The sequence below is a fragment of the Rhineura floridana genome, chromosome 2 (genome assembly GCF_030035675.1).
Source record: "Rhineura floridana isolate rRhiFlo1 chromosome 2, rRhiFlo1.hap2, whole genome shotgun sequence".
Lineage (NCBI taxonomy): Eukaryota > Metazoa > Chordata > Lepidosauria > Squamata > Rhineuridae > Rhineura > Rhineura floridana.
Window position 1 is genome coordinate 125,481,039 of NC_084481.1, and position 22,790 is coordinate 125,503,828.

The 22,790-nt window shown below is 43.9% G+C and overlaps 1 protein-coding gene and 1 long non-coding RNA gene across 2 annotated transcripts in view; one reads left to right on the forward strand and one right to left on the reverse strand.

The window, feature by feature from the left end:
- The window catches only part of LOC133377111 (uncharacterized), a 122,852-nt gene that overhangs the window by 19,790 nt on the left and 80,272 nt on the right, over positions 1-22,790 (reverse strand). The window lies entirely within an intron of this gene.
- RASSF10 (Ras association domain family member 10) lies at positions 3,019-5,185 on the forward strand. Its single transcript, XM_061610464.1, has one exon. The coding sequence runs from the start codon at positions 3,495-3,497 to the stop codon at positions 4,941-4,943; it is 1,449 nt and encodes a 482-aa protein (XP_061466448.1). The 5' UTR covers positions 3,019-3,494; the 3' UTR covers positions 4,944-5,185.

The window sequence follows — 22,790 nt, forward strand, 5'->3', positions numbered from 1 at the left end:
TGTGTGGTTGTTAATGACTCTGTTTATTGATAAGAGAAAGGTTTCTAGAACTGAATTCCTGTTCATGTTTGGTGTCCAAGTTTTAGGTGGCAGAAACTGTAGCAGAGGATCTCTATCGTAGAGGTCTATGTTGTTCTTAGAGTCATCATAAAAAAATCAGCCAATCTGCATCTCCTTGCAAATGCTTTGATGTCACATTTCATCTGTGCTATATTGTGCTCTCTAGGTGTTGGGCAGAAGTTGAGGCCTTTGGATAGAAGCCTAATTTCATTAGGTGACATTTTGCCTGCAGTGAGATCTATTATTGTTGTGGAGTCATTTCTATAAGTTATGTCAGGTGATCTTGTTATACATGTGGATATACACACTAGTTGTTTGAGACTACAGTTGGACATTTTTATATATTTATTTTATTAACTTTGGTATCCATATTTTTTATATCTGGACACCCTAACCCAATTTAGTATTGCTATCCATTTGAGTAGGTTGGGTTTATATTTCCTTGTTTTTTTACCCCTCTTCTCTAGCACATGAAGCACATATTATAAAACGGATGCAGCACTATGGTTCTGTGCTCCACAGTGAAGATATTGTGGTCACAGTGATGCTTCATAGTTGAGCGAAGCTCATTTAAACACGCTGGGATGCAGGCAGTACAGTCTTCACATGGGGCTTTACCATCTCAGAATGCAGGATGAAGGGAAGGGGTGTGGGAACTGGCTCCCTATGGCTTCTTGCCTCCCTCCTCTGGTAACGTGTTAGGTTGAAATAATAGTTTAATGCAGCCTCCCCCAACCTGGTGCCCTCCACATGTTGTTGGACTACAATTCCCATCATTAGCCGTGCTGGCTAGGGCTGAAGGGAGCTGAAGTTCAAAACATCTGGAAGGCACCAGACTGGGGAAGGCTGGCCTAATGGCACCTAATACTGTTCATCATGGTTAAAGCTAAGCAGCACCTGTGGCTCAAAGGCTACCTGGTTACCTCCTCTGAGCTTCTTCCAGGAAAAAGTAGAATATAAATGTTGTTAAACATGTACATAAAGGAAAGGCATTGCTGGGGCTGATGCAGACTGCATCAGCCAGACTATTTGTTCAAGAACACTCTCTTATCAAAACCCATCTGTACGTGGAAAGCTAACACATCATCAGGAAGATTGTTTGCCGCCTAGTCATTTCTCAGACATGCCAGTGCACCAAGAGGCTGCAGAGTGCTACAGTGAGGTCTGTACCCAACATTAGAAACAAAACAACAAATGTGCACTTACAGGTAGCCCACTCCTCATTTCAGAAGTCATCGACATCTGTCCTGAGGTTAATGTGATTGTTTTGTCTGCAAACATTTTTTCTGAGCTTTACACTAAACCATTCTGATTTCACCCTTCTTCAGACCAGAGCAGAAGATATATATGATCAAATATGAACCATGACCATTGCCAGTGATATCCAAAGTGGCAACCATTCAAATTCCATGCATTCCAATATGTGCATTTCATTCTGATCAGTGCATCTACCAGAAATTTCTCTTGAATTAAAATTAGTAAGAGTGGTGCAAGAAGCACATGGCTATTCTCTTGCACTGCTCTCCATTCATTTCAATGGGACATACCCAGGAGAAAGTTCCCCATGACTGTGTGCTGTGTATCTATGGCTGTTAATGAATGGAAAACCAAAGGTACTCTAAACACCATGGTTTGTTTTGTTGCTGTTGTTTTGCTATTTTCTCCTTTATGGGAAAAAAGTCTTTGTTATTATACAACACAAAATGAAAAAACAAAACCCACACACCCATTTTATTTGGTTCTCCAAATCTAAACATACAGCGCAATCCGATACATGTTTACTGGGAAGTAAATCCCACTATGTTCAGTGGGGCTTAATCCCCTGTTAGTGTGCCTGGGAGGAGGACAGGTTTATAGCCTAATTCTTTTCTTCTTTGAGCATTTAATAACATTTAGGAGAGCTTTGTGCATACATGGACTGCGAAAAAGAAATAATTGGGTGTTAGAACTAATTAAACCAGAACTGTCACTAGAAGCTAAAATGATGAAACTGAGGTTATCATACTTTGGACACATAATGAGAAGGCCTGATTCACTAGAAAAGACCATAATGCTGGGAAAAACAGAAAGGAGTAGAAAAAGAGGAAGGCCAAACAAGAGATGGATTGATTCCATAAAGGAAGCCTCAGACCTGAACTTACAAGACCTGAAAAGGGTGGTTCATTACAGATGCTGTTGGAGGTCACTGATTCATACGGTCGCCATAAGTTATAATCAACCTGAAGACATATAATAATAATAATAATAAAATTTTATTTCTAGGCCGCCTATCTGGCCGAATTAACGGCCACTCTAACAACAAACAACTTTTACTGTTAGCTTGTGCATTTCAATCTGCAAAGTGCTTTGGCACACATGAACTCCTTTTCATTACAGGGTTTGGGACTTTAATTGAAAGGAAAAAAATTGGTCTTGGTTTGGCTCCTTTCTTTGATGTTTTGTCTCCCACCCTCTTTCTTTTGGAGGCTGGAAGATGTCAGGACAGCAGCACCATCTCCTCTCCCCCCTCCTCCTGAGGGACTTCCCAACCCTGTTATAAGAAACAGCTGACATTTTTGATCAGGCACACCCAACTGCTTAGGTGGGCTCCTTTCTGTTTTCAAGACAGCCAGTGTGGCATAGTGGTTAGGACTACGACCTGGGAGACCAGAGTTCGAATCCCCACACAGCCATGAAGCTCACTGGGTGACCTTGGGCCAGTCACTGCCTCTCAGCCTCAGAGGAAGGCAATGGTACACCCCCTCTGAATACCACTTACCATGAAAACCCTATTTATAGGGTCACCATAAGTCGGGATGGACTTGAAGGCAGCCCATTTTCTGTTTCCAAGGGAGCCCAGAGAACTTTCCAAAAAGAGGAAATCTATAATAGGGAGACAGGCTTGGATCAAATAGCACAGCTGCTCAGACACAGAAAGTGTGTGTGTGCGTGAGAGAGAGAACCACGTGACAGGAGAGAGAAACGCGCCAGCCAAGCCAGAGCTGTGTCAAACTCCGTGCAAAAGGAGCTTGTGACACTCCACAAAGGCGGCGGCTGCTGCAGCAACAGAAGCAGCAAGCAGGAGGGGGCTGGAACTCTGGAAGTTGGCAGTTTCCCTTGCCTGATCCTGCACGCCGCGCCTGCCCCTGTGTGAGTGACTGGAAGGGAAAAGATCCCAGCGCATGAAAAGGAGGCGAGCCTGTGTCTCAGGCGGCCAACCTCTAGGTGAGGACCGGGATCATGGAGAGCTTCAAGCTGCGATTCGTTTAGCCCCAAGGAGGCGGCGGAAGGCAGTAGGGAAGAGAGAGGCTGGAGCCATGCCTCGGCTGGGCTCCCGGGTCGTTCGACGGCTTGGCTCGCCGCGGCTCTCTTGAGCGCTTCTATGGGAAATCCCCCGCCTGGCTGAAATCGCCGCCGCCCCAGCAGTGCCCAGCCGCCAGCGCAGCCGTACCCTGATGGAGCCGGAGGGAAAGAAGATCTCGGTGTGGATCTGCCAGGAAGAGAAGTTGATCTCCGGGCTTTGCAGGCGCACCACTTGCTCGGATGTGGTGCGGGTGCTTTTGGAGGACAGCAAGCAGAGACAGCGGCAACAGCCGCAGCTGGCATCGCTGCAGGAGTGCGGTGGGGAGATGCTCTCGGGGGCCCCGCAGTCTTACTGCATCGTGGAGAAATGGCGCGGCTTCGAGCGGATCCTGCCCAACAAGACCAAGATCCTAAGGCTCTGGGCGGCTTGGGGGGACGAGCAGGAGAACGTGCGCTTCGTCCTGGTGCGCAGCGAGGCCTCCCTGCCCAACACCGGGCCTCGGAGCGCCGAGGCCAGGGTGGTGCCCAGCAAGGAGAGCCCTTGTCAGCATGGCTTGGGGGCCGCAGCCCGGGCCAGTCTGGCACTGAGCCAGGAGCGGCAGCGCCGCGTGGTGCGCAAGGCTTTCCGCAAGCTGGCCAAGATCAACAAGCGGAAGGGGCAGCCGGAGCAGCACGAGGAGCCGCCGGCCAAGGGGGCGTCGGCGGCCGAGAGGATGGAGACCCTGGTGCACCTCGTCCTCTCGCAGGATCACACCATCCGGCAGCAGGTCAAGCGCATCCGCGAGCTGGACAGGGACATCGACCGCTTTGAGGCCAAGATCCACTTCGACCGCATGAAGCGCCACGGCGTCAACTACGTGCAGGACACTTACTTGGTTGGCGGTGAGACGGAGCTGCCGCCGGAGCCCCCCGGGGGAGAGGAGCAGCCGGGAGAAGTGGCGGCAGAGGCGGCCGGCAGTGGAGACATGGAGGAGTACGCCCGGAAGTGCGAGGAGGTGCTGTTGCTGCAGGAAGAGTGGCGCCGCCAGGAGGAGCTCGTCGAGCACTTGGCCGGCGAGATCCAGGAAGAGCTCAACCAGCGCTGGATGAAGCGGCGGCGGGAAGAGCTGGCGGCCGCCAAGGGCTCCAGCACCAGCCTCTCCGAGTCCGACTGCAACACCACCGAGCTGATCGGTGGCGGCGGGGAGCTCCACGTGGAGCAGGAGCGCGTCAAGACGCAGCTGAGCACCAGCCTGTACATCGGGCTGCGCCTCAGCACGGACCTGGAAGCCGTCAAGACGGACCTGGACTTCACGCAGCGCGCCTGGGCCGACAAGGAGAGGGAGCTGCAGCGCCTCCTCGACACCCTCCAGTCTCTCGACGTTGAGGAACCGAGCGACGAGGAGGAGGACGAGCCAGCGGGGGCTCCGTCTCTCTGCCTCCCCGAGGAAAGCGAGCTCCCCGCTCCGGCCCCGTTCCCCTCCGAGGTCTGGGAGGAGCAGGCCGCTCGGAGCTTGGGCAAAGACTGCGAGGACAACGCCGAGGAGGATTCCGACACGGGCTTGAGTTCCATGCACAGCCAAGACTCGGACTCGGTGCCCGTCTGCGAATCCCTGGTATAGCAGTGGCCTCCCCTCCTTTCTCCTCACCCCGTCGTCTCAGGGACCAGAGTTGTGCTTCCTCTCCGGTTTTGCCATCCTTGCAATAAGCCCCCCTGTCTTTTGCAAAATGCTGAGGCGAGGAATTACTGGGTCTCTCCGCTCCCTCCGCCCCTCCAAACGCACCAACTCCCTTTTTCAGACGACTTAAGGGATGTGTTTTTATTCAGATAAAATATAATAATAAAACTCATGATTAATTAAAACTCATGATCAATTTGTGATCACCGGGAAGGATAACATACCCTTGTACTCACAAAAAGAAATGTTTCTTTTTCGTAATTAAAAAGGTTTTCGCCCTATAAATCATTTAAGGGAAAGATATCAGCTGCATTTTGAGGCATACCCATTGCTGAAGAAGTGCTTAGTTCTCTAAAGAAATGCTTTTGGGGAAGGGGAGATTATGTTGTATTATAGCCATTTAAAGGAAATACCTTGCATCTTAATTGCGTCTTTGACAATAAAACAAGTTAAAGCTAGTCAGTGGCAGGCAGATTTTAGTCTGTCTCCTTAGAACTTTTAGCTTTTAGTTGTTGAAAAAGAAGAGGAAAGAAGGGGATATTTGCATTTCATTTAGTACTGGAATAACCTGTTTCCTTTAAATTCATACCTTTTCATTTTGCATCAGAGATTTTTGAATGGAAAGTTCTAATCCTTCAGACCTCCATTGTAAACATGAAGCAGTATGCATTTCTTTATAGAAACTGATGTATCTGTTTTCTAGTCAAAACAGAATATTTAGCAGCTTGACCTTTTCTCCTTTGTTCAAAGGCAGCTGTGTAATATAATACAGTAACCTGTCTTGAAAGAATTAGCTTGCTCCTCTGATAAGAAAAATAAAAAGAGTGGAAGACAGCAGCAAAACTCTGGGTAATGAATAACTAGCTCACAAGAATGTATACTGCTAGAAAGTGTTTTGAGATAGATTCCAGTTTATGTCCTGAGGAGAAATTTATGCCCATAATAGGAATAATGTCATAAGCACATGAGAGCCTTTTTTTGTAATTTAAATGCTAATAATGAACCACTAAAAGCAAAGGCAAACAACCAAACCACAAAAAGGATGCAGCATCTGTTCCTCTCAGAAATAGATGATGGATACAGAAGGCCTAATGTAGTTTCCTCAAAACCAATTGAAGGCTATTGGAAACACTAATATATCTAGCAAGCCCATTTACCAAAAAACTCAAAATAATACTAGAGCAATCTTATATTTTAAATAAAGTTGACTTAAGTTAGGCCTTAGCCTAAGTCAAAGTAACCCATCAGTGCTGGTGGAGTTAATGCCAAGCAACAGCATTTCCCTGACAATCACACTCCAGTGCCTTGTTTTAGCTATTGCAAAGCTACCTTGAACAATATTTCGGTAACAATGAAGCAATATCCTATCCCTCTTTACCCAATATCTTTCCAAAACTGTCTGAGTAACATTTCTTTATTTTATTTATTTTAAAACATTTATTTATACCATCCTTCACTCTCTTCTCATTTCAATCCATTTATATTTTAACACAAATCAACCACAATGAAAGAGCAAAGGAAAGCCTTAAAATAATTGAAGACAAAGCTGTAACAATTTAAAATACTTCGTTGAAGAGAACTTTTTTGCCAAGAAAACGAGCAGATCAAATGCAAAGCATATTTCTTTTGGGATAGTGTTCCATGTCAGGGTGGCACAACCCCCCCCCTCATAATTGAACTGTGTCGCTCTGGGGAAAAATGGTACCTGGAGAAGGGTCTCAACAGAAGACCTTATTGCTTGGGTAGGTTGGTATGGAAAGAGGGTCTCCTTCAGGTCTTTGGACCCCAAACCATTCTGGGCTTTAAAGGTAAGTGCCAAGACCCTGAATCGGGCCCAAAAGTGAAGAGGCAGCCTGTTTTTTTAAGATTGTTCTTTTAAGATAGGCACAATACGTGTTGGTCTTCTGCTTCCGAGTTGTCATCTGAGTCACCCCTATGTATTACCCCCATTACAGTTATCCAGCTAGGGGTCATCCCCCTTTTGAAATTCTCCACAGTTTCACAACAAGATTGGGCAGATCCTTTTGGAGAAACATAAGTTCAAAGCGCCTTTGGTTCTGTGGTACTGGGCACATGGTTCTAGGATCCCAGCCTATATTCAGTAAGTGTCTTTGTCACATTTGTGCAATCATGTTCCACCTTGCCATTACAATGGCACCGGGCGTGCTATGTGGAGAAAGTAAATGGGACGTTTCTGAGATGTTAAACCTCCAGACATTTCTTTTTCCATATGATTAACATTGCATGGAGGTGGATGCTGGGACAAGCTTGCTCACCTCGCCCCTGCTGTCACCATTGCCCTCCACAAATTGGAGTGGAACTGCAGTTGGGGGGGGGGCTGAGCAGACAACTCATGGAGAGCAATGGAGGGGGGTGATTATGCTTATTCCCACTTCTGCATGTGATAAGTGCTTTAGTGCTACCTTGAATATTAGTTGTTGGGAGCTATAATGGGGGGATGTTGCTGTGGTTTTTTAAAAATTAATATCAGTTATGCAAAGAGACTAAATTATTTGAGGATAGGAGGAACACAGGATCACTATGTGTTGTTCACTCTTCCTTTTTCAATAGAACTTCTGGAACTTTGCAATCATGGCCCAAGTTAAGGTTGTTATTATTCAGCTTGTCCAAACATGGATAAAAAGAAAAGAAACGTGGCTTGCAGGGTTTGTTTGCTTTTCTTACATTTATTTCAAATCAGGAGCACAGGTTGAAAGAAATTATGGTGACAATTGGGGTAGGCAAATTTGTCCATTTCAGTTTCTCATTTTTTTACTCTTTAAGTTTAGTTCTCCACATTTCCACATCAGATTGCAAAAAGAAAAAAAGTCTTCAAAAATTTTATCAGCATTTTACTGCAAGTTTCTCCTAATATGCATATTTTTGTATGCAATTTTACCTAATATATACATTTTTGCCAAGCAGTTTTTCCTAATATGCATTTTTGAATATCATTTTCATAATAATGCATACCTTATCTTTGTAAATATATTTTGTACACATCACTTGGAGAATGGCATTGCAAAATTCAGAGAAATGTGCATTTCGAAGAATGGCTGTGTTTTGATTCACGTATTATTTTGGAAAGTTCAAATTAGGAAGGTTCACCTTTAAATACGAACTAAATTGAATTTGTTCCCCGTTCCTAGGCAACAAGGAGAACCTTTAAGAATGCAGTTGAATACAGCCTTGTCAGTTTATTTCAGTTACAAGTTTTTGTCTTAGCAATAGCCTGTATTTCAGCTAAGTGAGACACCCTTTGCTGCTGAACATTTGCTAAAAGTGTGCAGTCTACAGTTACCATACAGAGCTTTACATAGGAAACTATTCTTATAGCTAACAGATCATGGATTAAAAGGTCAGGTGAGAGTATGCCGCAAAGAGCAATGGTTGTGGATTATTTTTGGATGTTAGAAAAACACATTTTTAAACAGAACTTTCGTTTGTATTCATCATTGGATATCCACAGACATTAGTTACAAAAACTAAGGATTTCATTCTGCTTCATAATGCTAGAAATCTAACTGAACTACAGGTACAATAGTAAGGCTTTCAACAAACACATGCTGTCAAGTTTCAAGTAAAGCATATGGTTTTCATTTTCAATTGTAATGTAGCTTGTAAATTATTTGCTTACTGAAATTCTCCTAATTTCTTTTTGGGAGTAAGTCTGGTTGAGTTAAATGGGGCTTACTCCCAGGAATGGCTTCTGAGCTATGCACACTTTCTTAGCAGTTAATCCCATTGATGCCAGTGTGATTTATTTTCAAGTAAATATGCACAAGGTCAGCCTGCAAGATTTCAGATTGTAAACTTAGTTACTAGGAAGTTGGTTTCAATGAAACTTATTTCTGAATAAACAACGTTAGTTTTGAATGGTTCATTACTTAGTGATAGAAAGAAAGAAAAAGAAAATCAAAGGTTTTCTTGTTAGTTTTTGGCTAGTAGCATTTCATATTCACTTTACACAGCTGACCATGCAAAAAGAGGAGAACTGGAGAGAAGCAAGCGAGTTGTATCCAGGAAAATGACACATGTGAACTTAGTCTCAAGAATCATTACAGAGAATACATCTCTGAACAATTCATATAGGTTCTATGTCATGGGGAGATTGTAGTAACGCTTAAGGTGGTAGTGGGCATGTGCTGGAATCACTCTAGAGTTGAAATCCTCTTCTTCAGCAACTCTGGCCAGATCACTAACCATTCACTGTAGTTGTAGCAAGAGGCAGCTGTGAAGCTGGCAAAGTGAATGTTAAGGTGAGCTCATGCTATATGGCCAAGAAGACACTGACCCATACTAATATGGTCAAGGAAGACATTGTCTGAAAGGACGAGATATAAAATGATAAAATATAATGAAAATTAAGGTCAAAGGAGAGGGCAATCTGCACATGTGCATGCACACACACATGGAGAAATACTTGACTATTAGGCCCAGAGCCTTTGAAAAGTGCTTATAGAGAACACAGTTTGAGGGTGGAGGTCATTTTGGTTTGCTGCATGATTACAACTATTTTACAGATATAATGAGCAGGTAAGAAAAGTGGTTGTGGATAGCGTCTGTTTCTCACCGACCTTTTGTAAATTCTCTAAGCCACACTACAAAGCTCATAAAAAAACACAACAGAAATAAAAATCAGGTGCAACAGAACATGCCATATTGGGCTGCTGATACACGCTATTGGTGTATTGTGAAATGTGAGACAAAAGGCACCAATGCCAAGAAACTAAATGCTGGGAAGTGAGATGCTTGGGTTGCATGCAAAAGGCCTTCGGTTGCAGTGGCTCTGTCTGCAATTACAAAATGACTCCATTTGTCTCTTTTGAGCCTTTGAAATAGGAGAGGAGAGCTGTATGCCAATAGTGCAGATTTGAGGTTGCAATTGGTTCTGTATCAGTTTGGCTCTGTGCATGTATGCTGTTATCTCTCTCTTTCTCCTCCAAGAACTATTTCCATTTGGTTGAGAAGTGTAATCCCTTATGTAAGTGTCATTGTGTTTATTTCAGCATGCAGAGTTTAACTTTATTCACAATAGGTTTGCCAGATGTCTGCTGCCTTAAACCCTGACTCAGATCTCTAGGCAATTTGTAGCTGGATAAGCATACAAAACTGAAAGAGAGTGAGAGAGGGAACAACCATTGGATTGTGGTCCCTGAATAGGTCTGTACTATTGTGATATTTATGCCTTCTAAAGCAGTAGTTTCCAAACTTTCTGGATACCCTTTCCATAGCAACGTATCTGCTGAGGAACTCCTGAACATCTGCAGGGAATCCTTGCATGCAGGAAAGCAGGCACCGAGAACCAGCTGCTACAACTCCCATCATCCCTGACCATTGGCCATGCTGGCTGAGGATGATGGGAGTTGGCGTCTAGCAACATTTAAAGGGCCACAGGTTCCTCATCTGTGCTGTAGAGGATTCTGGAACCTATTATAGAGTGTACACTATTTCTGTTGGAACAGATCAAGCACTTGCCTGCATCTCTGAACTGAAAGGGAAGATCATCAGCAGTTGTGGACAAGCAGTCTTTTGAGGAAGCTTATCTGCTTTATCAACCTTCACCCTTATAAGTTCCCAGGATTTCTCAGAGCATCGTTTGAAAACCACTATAGTAAAGAAATGAGGTGAAGAGTGGAAAGAGGCAGTCACTGAATACCAGCTGCTGGAGAGCAACAATGGGAGAGGGCTATTGCCCTCACAGCCTGTTGGTTGATTTCTCAGAGGCATCTAGTTGGCCACAGTGGGAAGCAGGAAGCTGGACTAGATGGAGCTTTTGGTTGGCTCTAGCAGGACTCATTATAATTTGCATGGCTGTTGTGAGAAAAAAAAAGATTATGCCGTGTCTGAAATCCTGAGCTCTTCTTGTAGGAAGGGCAGGACACACTGTGTGGATGGACGGACGGACAACCAGCTCCCTCATATCGTCTTAGAAAGGGAGCCTGTCTTCTTGTGGATGCAATCTGTTACAAAGGGTTACTCCCTGCCCCTGCTTCCCATGGCAGCTTGGAAAATGGCTAGCTAGGGGTTGAGTCAAGGCAGCACCCTGGGCAAGTGTCCATCTTGTCTAGTTGGCAGTCTAAACCTGATTCTAGAGGTCAGACTCTGGCATCTGGCAATTTAAAACCACAATTTACATGCAGGCGTACTTGTCTCTCAATGCTATAAAAAGTAGGTAGAAAAAAATCAATAACTTTTTGAGCTAGACCATGATTACTACCTTTCCCAGCCTCTCTTGTGTGTTCTCCCTTTGTTGGATCCCAGAGCCAAATGAAAAGGAGACAAAGGTTTGGCTGAGAACAGAAGTTGCCAAAGTGCATTTTCTGCTGTCCCAGATTAACTGAGTGCTACACTAAAGAAAATACGATGGAAAAGCAGGATCCAGTTTGTCTGTTTATTCTCTGCTTATTCTACACAAGAAAGTAGAACACACGAGTGAAGAGGAAAATTAATTGACTTATCCTGTTTTAGTCTTATGCATACTGGCAAATAACATGCATTGCTCAAGCTACTTAAACACACAGAGAGAAAACTAAAGTCTCAGCATTCTGGTACATCAATGAGCCCTATCAGTATTCTACGTGATTTTGATTTCTCATGCTCTATTCAACTGCCATGCAAACACTGCAGGCAAGAAAAGCAACTGTAGGTAACCACAAAGCACTACACTTGAGGTTTTAGCCAGCGTCATCCTTAAAATGGTGCTCTAGCCCAAGCCCTCTGACAGAGCAGCCAAGCAATGTGGGGTGACACAAGGTGAACTTAAGAAACAATTAAATGAATGACTGCACTAGTTTAGTTTTAAGAGAGGAAGGCTTGCTTTACTAGAACAAGGGGAGACAAAGTAGAAATTATACATGGGGATCCAATTGAGAACTATCTTTTGAACCAAGCTCTACCTTTTTAACTCAGGTTGAAGATGTCTTTGGATTTGTTAGAAGATGCCACTAAGCTGAGCTGAGTGGATTTGCACGTGCTAGGCTTGAACTGGAGGCAGGTGCTTTAGTCTTATTTTTTACATTGACCTCAATTAAAAACCATGTCTTCACCTACAAAATTATGTCAGTGTGATGTGTGTCAAACATAACAATGCTGATAACACAGGTAGATAAAGGTAGGCTATGAACAGTTTAGAATGCTGGCATGTATTGCATTGCTTTGGCTACCTGTTGAAACTTATAGGAAGAATTACCTTTACCTTACCATTGTGAACCTGGGCTACCCAAAGGAGCTAGAACCACTTACAGTGGCTCACCATTGTCTCCTTGCACTGAAGTTTCAGTGAGCATCTTTCTGTGGTTAGCCTAGTGAGGGCACTGTGATGCCTCTGCATAAGCAAAGAGAGACAGCTTGCTGCTGAACAAAGCCATGATTCTAGTATGGCAAGTCCCGCCCTTTGTATGCCACCAAAGTGGATTTTCCAGATCCAGTTTGACACCAGCCTGTCCTCCTGGTGAACACAATTAGACGTGCTGTGCAGGAGAAAAGGGTGTGTTGCCCACTTCTTAGAGAATAAGTCAGTTTGCAAAGCACTTCCTCCAGTCATTCTTACTGAAATAAAGAACCCAAACAGGAGTTGCTCTTGCCCCACTTCCAACAAATACAACCCATTCCTATGTATTATAGCAACATCAACAACTTCAGTTTAGAGGAAAATGAAAAGACCATTTCCAAGTACCTCCTTAAAGAAATTGTTTACAAACTGTGGCTGAAACCAGAAACAGTGGCAAGCTGTTGTAGTGTAATGGTTGCAAGCATGACCTCTGGGCACATGTATCCTGGGTCAAATCACAAGAACGGGCATGAATTCATTAAATTTAGGCAAGTCTCTGTTTCTCAACTGAGTGCCACCAGGATGGAGAAAGCAGCACTATAAGCAGGGTGGGTGAGAAGAAAGCACGAATTAGTTTCTGAATGGTGAGACAAGATTTTTGAAGTATTGGTCCTCATGGGGGGGGGGATATCATTTCAGGCAGCAGTATGTCTTGAGCCAGCACTGTCTCAACCTCAGAATAATGATATGGACCTGTCTTACAAAATGGTCTGAATATGACTGTTAATAGATATGGAGCACTAGGGAAGTGCTGTATAAGAATGAAGTGTTATTGCAGTCCTCCAAGGTAGGGCCAAAATACTCAAACATAAACACAGGGAGAGATTCTATCATTTTTACACCTTTCTTCAGAGTCACTTGTATTTCTAGTCTCTGCGTTAGCAGGTCAGTTTGTAGAATGAAACAACAGATCCAGTAGTAACTTAGGTTAGTTACAAAGTCAAGTGTTTGTGGATACTCAAGGCACTTTTTCTTTACTGGACGGAGCTAGAACCTAAAATAAAAAATTATCCAATAGATACGTGATGTCCTTTTCACTGGTCTCCTGGTCATTGTTGGTCACTTAAGCTGCCTAGCAAAGATTACACCTCCATAGCATTTATCACAGCCTCTTTCCCTGGTTTCACGGTTTGTGATTGAAACCCCCATTAGACTGTACAATGTTGCTGTGTGTCATTTTCCCTTTTGAGGATGCCAGTCGACTTTCTGCATTTCCCCTCTCCCACAGTTTCTCCCTCCTCCCCCCCACAACAATCTCACCAGTACTCTGTCCTCATTTGGGCTGTTTTGGGGGGTTTCTCCCTTAAGTTTTTTTCGCTTCTGGACACCTTGGGCCTCTCTCCCCTCCCCCAGTCTGCTAATACCTCCCTCTTCTGTGGGGTGCCATTTTGGCTACATAAGCAATGGAACTCACAGGCCGACCATTGAGTCAAGGGAATGACATAAGGAATGTTTTTGTTCAATAACAAAGGTTTGAACGGCCTCTGCCTCCCAGTGCAGGTCCAGCCCAAGCCATTTTACTATCTGAGAGAAGACAGGGCCGCTCCCCCCCCTTAAGCAGTCCCAGTTTACTGCAGGCATCACAGGAAAGGTGCTCCGAGTCTTGCAAGGCATGGCCAAAGTGCACAGCCAGGCGGCTGCTGGCAATGAGAGCTCAAGCAGCATGGCAGTGGCTGGCCAAGGGGAATGCTTGTCCTGGCATCCCACTGGGAGACTGGCAGGCAGCAGGAAGGCTTCCATTGCCCCTCCCAGTCTGCTGTCTGAGACAGCTGGCTCTGTGTCTCGGTATTCCTGCCTCGTTTCTCACTATTCTTTCATTTTGGTAAACCTCCCTGTAAGAACTGTGGGCTTCACACCAATGGAGAATGCAAATTCAGTTTTGGCAGCTTGCATAACGTTTCTATAGATTGTGCATCTTACTATGACTAGCATGGAAAGACCATGATAACATATGGGTGTGTTTAAAGACATGCACAGTATATAAATAAAAATTGGAGGTAGTGAAGGAAGAGAGCAGAAGGAAGCACAGGCAGTTGGTAGGTTGTGGAATGAGGAGAGAAGATGCTGAGTGTCCCTTTCAACATTACCATTAGTGACATCCATGGGCACTGCTGTGCCATGCCGCATGCAAACCCCTTTGCCTGGGCTGATGACCAGCTGATGGTTGGCACTTGCAAAGTCCATTGTACAGGGCTTTGCAGGCACTGCCGATTACCTGATTGGTGGTGCCTGCAAGTCTTATTTCAGCCAGCTGCATCTTTACTGCCCTGCACTTGATGGCATGTCTGATGTTAGGTATAGGGCCTAATTATGCCCCAGGGTGGAGGGTTCCCACCCCTGTGCTACAGCATGACTGTTTCCTGTGCTGGTCACCAATCTTGGACATCTGAGGTGACATGGGAGGAGTCCATGCTGCTCATACTAGTCTTGTTCCAGTCATACAATTATCTCAGCTCCTGGCAACATGCCTAAAAGCTATCACAGGCTGACTCAAAAAACCAGCCGCCACAGATGGTGACATCAACAGGCTTAAAATATCTGTGCTATAAACAAAAACAAAAGGTGTGACATCACATTCCAAGTAAAATACCTTCTCTACCTGTTGCCATCACAAATGATCACAATTTTGACATGTGGCATATGGCATTCAAACCATTGCATTGTAGAAGATTTATAGTTTTGCTCCTAAGCAAGGATCTCCAGAAAGAGTGCTTTGAATCTCAGGGAAAGTGCACAGATGTTACTGTTTGCCAACAGGTCACTTTAATATGAACTTTGGCTAAATGAACTTAGAAGCTTAGTCAAAGGGCGGGAAATTAAATAAACTTGCAGCAAAAAAAAATGAGGTCAATAACTGAAATAACCTCTAGTGGGAACTACAGAGAATGACTTTAGAAATGCCCGTTGCATAATACTTTGTGATGTTTAATTTAAAAGCAATATATAGCCTTTATTTTTCTAAGGGCCACTTAGGGACATAGTCAGACTCCGATAGATTTCACACATGCCACTTGAAGTGCTCTTGAGCCTCTCTCAGGTGCTGGTTTAAAAAGAAAGAAATGTAAATTTGTTTTAAGCATATTTGTCAGGTTTTAAAAATGAATTGGTGGCCTGGCCATATAGGAACGTGTATTTACAACTGCATTTCAACACCTCTTTTCCATTGTGGGATTAACACAGATACCTGCATTTCATCCTCCATCCACTGGCCATTTTCCCATAAAGTGGACATTTGGGAACAGCTTTGGAAAAGCTGTAATAGCAGTTATGGCTCCCTTATTGGTTACCTCTTCCTTATCCATAATCATGGGAATCTTTTCAACATCCATTTCCTTCACCGCTATTTGGTCTCTCTCTTCACATACACCTCATCTCTGACTAAAGTAATAGGATTGAGGAAAATCCCAAGAAATATCACCAGCAATGTTTTTAAAGATGTATCAGTACTGGTCTTATTATTTTTAAAAAAACTGACAAGGAACTGGTGAAACTGTCAAAGCTTACTCTTGATGTTGTTGGTTTCACCAGAATCCAGATTGGGAGGGGTTGTGAACAAAGAAATTTCATTTTAACTCAGGTTTGTCAGTTTCTCTGGAGACTAGAGTGTCTTCAGTGGAGGAAATCAGACTGCGGTGAGCAGGTAGATGATGCAGGAAAAGGGGTTACGCATGATGATGGTGGTGGTGATTATGTCCTTATCGCTATACTTGGCATCTTACAGAGTTACATTATGGGTGGGAGACAGGACCTTGTAATCTAAAACAGATGAGGAAACCAATAGAGGGTGTCATATTTTCCTACATGAACCTGTCCGGGATTTGAGATCTTCAGGTGAGGCCCTTCTTGTGTTCCCCACACCTTCGCAAGCACATATGACGCGGACATGAGATAGGGCCTTTTCGGTGGCCGCCCCTAGGCTGTGGAACTCCCTTCCGAGTGAGGTGCGATCAGCTCCCTCCTTGCCGTCTTTCTGGCGACAAGTAAAGACTGTTTCATTTCAACGGGCATTTGGGATAGAGAATGACCAGGATTAAGTGTCATAGGTTTGGTGACTACATTATATGATTTTATTATTTTATATTGTCCGCTGTTTTTAACCTATGTTTTATGGTTTTAATTTTTCTCATAGTTTAATTCTTTTTTAATTGTATACTTCTGTATGTTTTAATTGGTGTTGTTTTTAGTTGTAAGCCGCTCTGAGTCCTATTGGAAAAAAGGCGGGGTAGAAATAAAGTTTATTATTATTATTATATATATATACATCTATACATCTGTATAGAAGTATGTATGTATATGTATATACAGTATACACACACACACATCTCTGTTATCAAAAATACGTTTTTAAACCTTTTTTAAAGATGTTTTTAAACTTTTTTAAAAAATGTATTTTAAAGATGTTTTGTTTTAATATATTTAAACTCTGTTTTACAGCTGGTATAGCACACTGGGGAGGAGAGCCTGGCTGGGAGTCCACAGTCTGTGAGTTCAAATCCCTGCTCATGTCTCCTGGGTGTCAAGGGCCAGCTAAAGGTCACCCACACAGTGAGTGGCTCAGGGGTTACATGCCCTGCCACCTGTGCAGCCGTGGGCAAGCTGCATAGTCCCAAGGAGCCCAGTTGCCCCCCCAGCTGGCAGTTGCGGACAAGGAAGGGGCTGGCTTGTGCAGCTGTGGCAAGCTGAGCAGGCCCTAGCCAGCTGAGGAGGACTGGCCTCAGAGGGAGGCAATGGTAACCCCCCCTGTGAATACCACTTACCATGAAAACCCTATTCATAGGGTCGCCATAAGTCAGGATTGACTTGAAGGCAGTCCATTTCCATTCAAACTCTGTTTTTATGATGTTTTAAGGTGTTTTTAGTGCTTTTGATTGGTGGTAGGGATGGAACAATCTGTCAATTTTGGTTCTCTCAGTTTCTCACTTTTCTAATTTTCAGTTTTCCACATTTCTGCAGCAATTTTCAGAATTGTAGTGTGAATTTCTCCTAATAAATACACTTTTGTATACAGTTTTGACTAATTACACATTTTTGCAATCAATTTAACTAAATATAACACATTTTTGTATGTTATTTTCACTAACATATTCATTTTGTGCACACTTTCATCTAATATATGCATTTCTGTAAACAATGCTTGGTTAGCAAACAGCATTGCCAAATTTGCATCAGTGTGACTTTCGAAGGATGGCTGTTTCAGTCTTCATATTGTTTCAAAAAGTGGGGATTTGATACATTCAGCTTTAAATGCTAACTGAATTGAATTTCTCACCCATCCCTAGTGTGTGGCCAAATGTATTATACTGTATATTCTTAAAGCAGGGGTGGCTAACTGCTGGTCCAGGGGCCTAATGCAGCCCCCAGAGCCAATTTTGGTAGTGGTGGCAAAAATAAAATAATTTAAAGTAGACACATATTAAATTTATTTGCTCAGTTTTAAGCTTTTCTGCCCAGCTCAGTACATTGATGGGGACGCAAACTTATGAAGAAGCGAGAGGGGCTTACAGGATCTGGCAACAAGCAGCCAAACTCCCCAATCTGGGCATCAGGGAATACTGTATGGAAGATGTCTCTGAATGAGAGGCAAATGGGATGCAGGGGGAGCCAGGTCTGGCAATGACGGGGAGGGAGATGGGAAGGCAGTGAATGGAGATGAGATGCAGAGAGAGCAGGTGAGGGAGCAGTAGCACCATAACGCAGCAAGGAAGCACCAGAAGCTGACCAAAAGGTAGGAGGATGGATAGATTGGACACAGGATGAGGAACTGGGCAGAGAGGTGGATGACATGATGGGGCAGGGAACCTTTTTTTTGGTCTGAGGGCTATATCAGGCTCAGAGTCTGGGGCCCCTGCTGGCTGTGGGACTGGTACATCAGTACCCCCGTAGTAACCACTCTTGGTGGCCACGGGCACCAGACAGGTAAACCCGTGGCACAAACTGAAAAGGAAGAATCAGGAACACATTCTAAACATGCTCCCAACACTTCTTTTACTACCTCTGTTACACTTTGGTATTTCTTGAGTTTTGCATTCCCCCCCCCGGTTGCTTTGTGGTGCCGTATTCCAGCTGGAAAGGAAGTTTGAAGCTGTACCTGCAAAAGAAGGTTATCCCTCTGCAGCCATGGCTTGAATTCAAGTTGCGGCTGCAAAGTAAGAACCTGGACCACACTTAGAAGGCACTCCTGAATCATGCTTCGTTTCATGTTGAATCAACTGACATCATCATGTGAGGTGATTGACAGGTGGGTGGCAGGTATGGGGGATCGTGACTAATTGAGAGTGGGGTAGGGGGTGTCAAAGTGGCCTACAGTGGGTTGGGGGAGTTCTGGATCTGGCCTGTCATCTGTTATTCAGGGAATTCTTCAAAGCCTTACCTTCAGTTTGCACAACTGGAAGGTAATTGTGTCAGATTGTTCTCACTGGCTTATTTTCTGCTTTTTCTTTCCTCCTTTTACACCCCCTTTCCCCATGTATGAATCTTTCCACCTCCTATGCTTGCAAAAAATGGTTAATGAGCTCAGTGTACCTTTGATTACATCTAGCTGATGCATAAACAGTGTGATACATACATAAAATGAACGTAAGCATCTGGATGAAAGCAGCAGGCTCTAAAATATGGATAAAAGCTGCAGAAGTTTCTAAACTATGGAGAAAAGCCAATATCTTCACCTACTTTACAAATACCCCACTTTGTCTTACTTGAACATTGCCCCATCATTCTCTTGACCTCACACCCCGCCCCGTCCATACTCAACACCTCTTTTTCTTTCCAAATCTTAAGATTCTTTGTCAAATCTCCATGGCCTTTTTTAGTTTCTTTAAAAACTACTTTGATTGACTTTGGGTCTGGCCTCCAAGAGGTCTTCTGTATCTTTAAAAGTTGTGCAGGGGGAAGGGAGAATCTCACCTTGTGGTTTTTCCCATGACAGTGTTGCAAGAAAACCTGCACTTGGCTGAATTTTCTCTTCTCTTAAAGATACAGAATAATTCTCAGGCCCTGAGCCTGGCAACCCTACTACAGAACCAGACTGACTTAGTGCATTCAGGACTAGGATAGGAACTATGACACTGAACAATGCGTCAAGGCAAGGTTAGCAGTAGAGTGATGAGAGGGTAAAATACACCCATTTATTTACTTATTTAATTAATGCAACAGCTCAGACTAATAAAGGCACAGTAAAGGCACTGTGTGCTAGGAGCCAGTTATTCTGGAATAACTCAGGAGCTGAATTCTAGGGGAAGGAAGCTTGTAGAAACCTAGTTTTCAGCCCTACCCTAGCAGAGAAGCTTGAGGGGTCACAGTAAATTAGACCTAACTCCCCAGTACAGATCTAGCTAGTGAGAGAGTCAGCCTAGATTATAAAAGGGTAGCTTTAGCCTGCAATCCAATATACACTTACCTGGGAGTAAATCTCATTGAACCCAATGGAGCTTACTTCTGAGTAGACATGTACTGTATTGCATAGTTAGTCTTTAAAAGTAAGCTCAGTATAGACTTCAGTTTTCCTAGACTGAAAAGGTTGGGCAATTTTTGTGGGTGAAAAAAATACTCAGTTGAAAATGTAGCTTTCAGATCAGTTTAAAACCAGCCAAAACAGGTCCACCTAGTCTGCATCCAGTTCTGGTCTCCGCACTTCAAGAAGGATGCAGACAGACTGGAACAGGTCCAGAGGTGGGCAACAAGGATGATCAGGGGACTGGAAACGAAGCCCTATGAGGAGAGACTGAAAGAACTGGGCATGTTTAGCCTGGAGAAGGGAAGACTGAGGGGAGATATGATAGCACTCTTCAAGTACGTGAAAGGTTGCCACACAGAAGAGCGCTGGGATCTCTTCTCGATCATCCCAGAGTGCAGGACACAGAATAATGGGCTCAAGTTGCAAGAAGCCAGGTTTCGACTTGACATCAGGAAAAACTTCCTAACTGTTAGAGCCATATGACAATGGAATCAATTACCTAGAGAGGTAGTGGACTCTCCGACACTGGAGGCATTCAAAAGGCAGCTGGACAGCCATCTGTTGGGAATGCTTTGATTTGGATTTCAAGATTGAGCAGGGGGTTGGACGTCATGGCCTTATAGGCCCCTTCCAACTCTACTATTCTATGATTCTATGAAATTAAACACACAGATAAATGGCCAATTGCCAAGAACACCCATCATCATTACACTTCACTTTAAAAGAGGACACTTCCCCAAAATGAGGGGATTGATGCAAATGAAGTTGAAAGGCAAAGTCATGAGGGTCAAATCCCTCCAAAATGCTTGGGAGTTGTTTAAAAACACATATTAGAAACTCAACTGGATTGTATACCGCAGATCAGGAAAGGTACCACCAGGGCCAAGAGGATATCAGTGTGGTTAACTAGCAGAGACAAAAATGCTATTAGAGGCAAGAGGGCTTCCTTCAAAAAATAGAAGTCTTGTCTGTATGAGGAGAATAAAAGGAATACAAACTTTGGCAAAGGAAATGCAAGCAGACAATAAGGGATGCTAAGAAAGAATTTGAGGAGCACATAAAGACCAACAACAAAAAAACTCTTTAAATACGTTAAAAGCAGGTGACTGTCTAGGAAGGCAGTTGGACCTTTAGATGACAAAGGAGTCAAAGGTGTGCAGATTGCAGAAAAGCTAAACGAATTCTATGCATCTGTCTTCATAGTGGAGGATATAGGGCAGATTCCTGTGCCTGAACCAGGGATATGCTAGAATTCTGCCCAATTTGGAGTTGGTACCGAATTTTCCATTAATTTCCTTATTTGCTGTCATTGCAGATTGGATTATTATGTAGTGATTTTCTGCAACTATTTTCAGAAACAATTTAAAAAAAAAATTCTGTGACTAAAATATTTATATTAATATTGATATTTTAATTGATATTTCCTTCAATTTATCAGTCCTTTAATTTTTTTTTTTTTATTTCATTCCATTTCTATACCGCCCTTAGCCAATGGCTCTCTGGGCGGTTCACAGCAAGGAATAAAATACAATACAGTAAAAAACAGATAAAATCCCTAAAACAAACAACTTAAGCATTTAACAACGTAATATACAGTTAACTTAACATGAAGCAATTAAAATGCCTGGGAGAATAAAAAGGTTTTAACCTGGAGCCGAAAAGATAGAAGAGTAGGCGCCAGGCGCACCTCATCGGGGAGACTGTTCCATAATTCGGGGGCCACTACTGAAAAGGCCCTAGATCTAGTAACAGCCCTCCGAGCTTCCCTATGGGATGGGACTCGGAGGAGGGCCTTAGATGTTGAACGTAGTGATCGGGTAGGTTCTGTTGGATTGTTGACCCATAGGCATTACTGTCTCTAGTAGTTTTCCATAAAGCCTGCAAGTTTGGAGAAGTAACACTGTTATCTCCTGGCCTGAGAGAGAGCAGACATCCAAGGCCAGCCGTTGTCATAGTAACGTGAGATAGCAACTGGGAAAGTTCTAACAGAGTCTGTAAGTTGTGTCTTCTGTATATTGCCTCTGAACTGAGAGGTTGTCTTCTGTGTTTACCTTTGGAGAGAGATGTACTAGAAGAAGGGGGGGTGACTGAAGAAACTCGACATGTATTTACTCTTAAGCCTGTTGGCCCTAATGTCTTAATAAAGACTCTTAACCTGATTTAATGCATCTGAGAAGTTTCTTGCTCAACTTAACTCCAATGTAACGTATGCTGTGTCACGCAAGAACCGCCACCATCAACAGGGTTATGGGCCCAGATCCACAGCGCGTTACACAGGAGTAAGTGGCTGGTCTGAACGGCAGACGGAGTTCCAGAGAGGGCAGCTTGATTGATTGTGCCAGACAGAGGTGAGCAGGATGGCTGCTGTAAACATGTCTGGAGGCTTGCCGATGGAACGACTTAATGAAAAGAATTATGGCAGTTGGAAGCCAAGGATGCGTGCTTTCCTAGTAAAGGAGGATTTATGGGAAGCTATTGAAGGTACACCCCCTGCACCCCTTACAGCGGCTTGGACTAGGAATGACGAGAGAGCTCAAGCTTTTATTATTCTGTTTCTATCAGACTCTCAACTTCTACACGTGAGAGATGTTACAAATGCCAAACAGATGTGGGACCGGTTGGAAGGCATTCATGTGCAACAGACCGCGGGATCTAAGTTGTGTTTGGCAAGGAAGCTGTACCAGATGCGCTTCACGGGTGAGTGCGAAATGAGTGAGCATCTCACGGAATTCAGGCGCCTATTTGCTGAGTTGCAGGATTGAGGCATGGAACACTCTGTCCTTCAGAAGACCTATTTGATCCTGGCTTCACTCGATGGGACTTGGAATAATTTTGTTCTGGGAATCGAAGCCATGCCTGATGGAGGCCTGAATGTTGAATTTATTGAAGAAAAGCTGACCCAGGAATGGCAGCAGAGAAAGGAGGCGAAAAGTGCCGTGCCGAAGGAGGCAGCCGGGAGCAAGCAGCGGCTAAAAGCTTGTTATTTTTGCGGAGATCGTGGGCA

What these genes read in the sequence shown, in the direction of transcription:
- RASSF10 (XM_061610464.1), top strand. Translation starts at nt 3,495, where the DNA reads ATGGAGCCGGAGGGAAAGAAGATCTCGGTGTGGATCTGCCAGGAAGAG.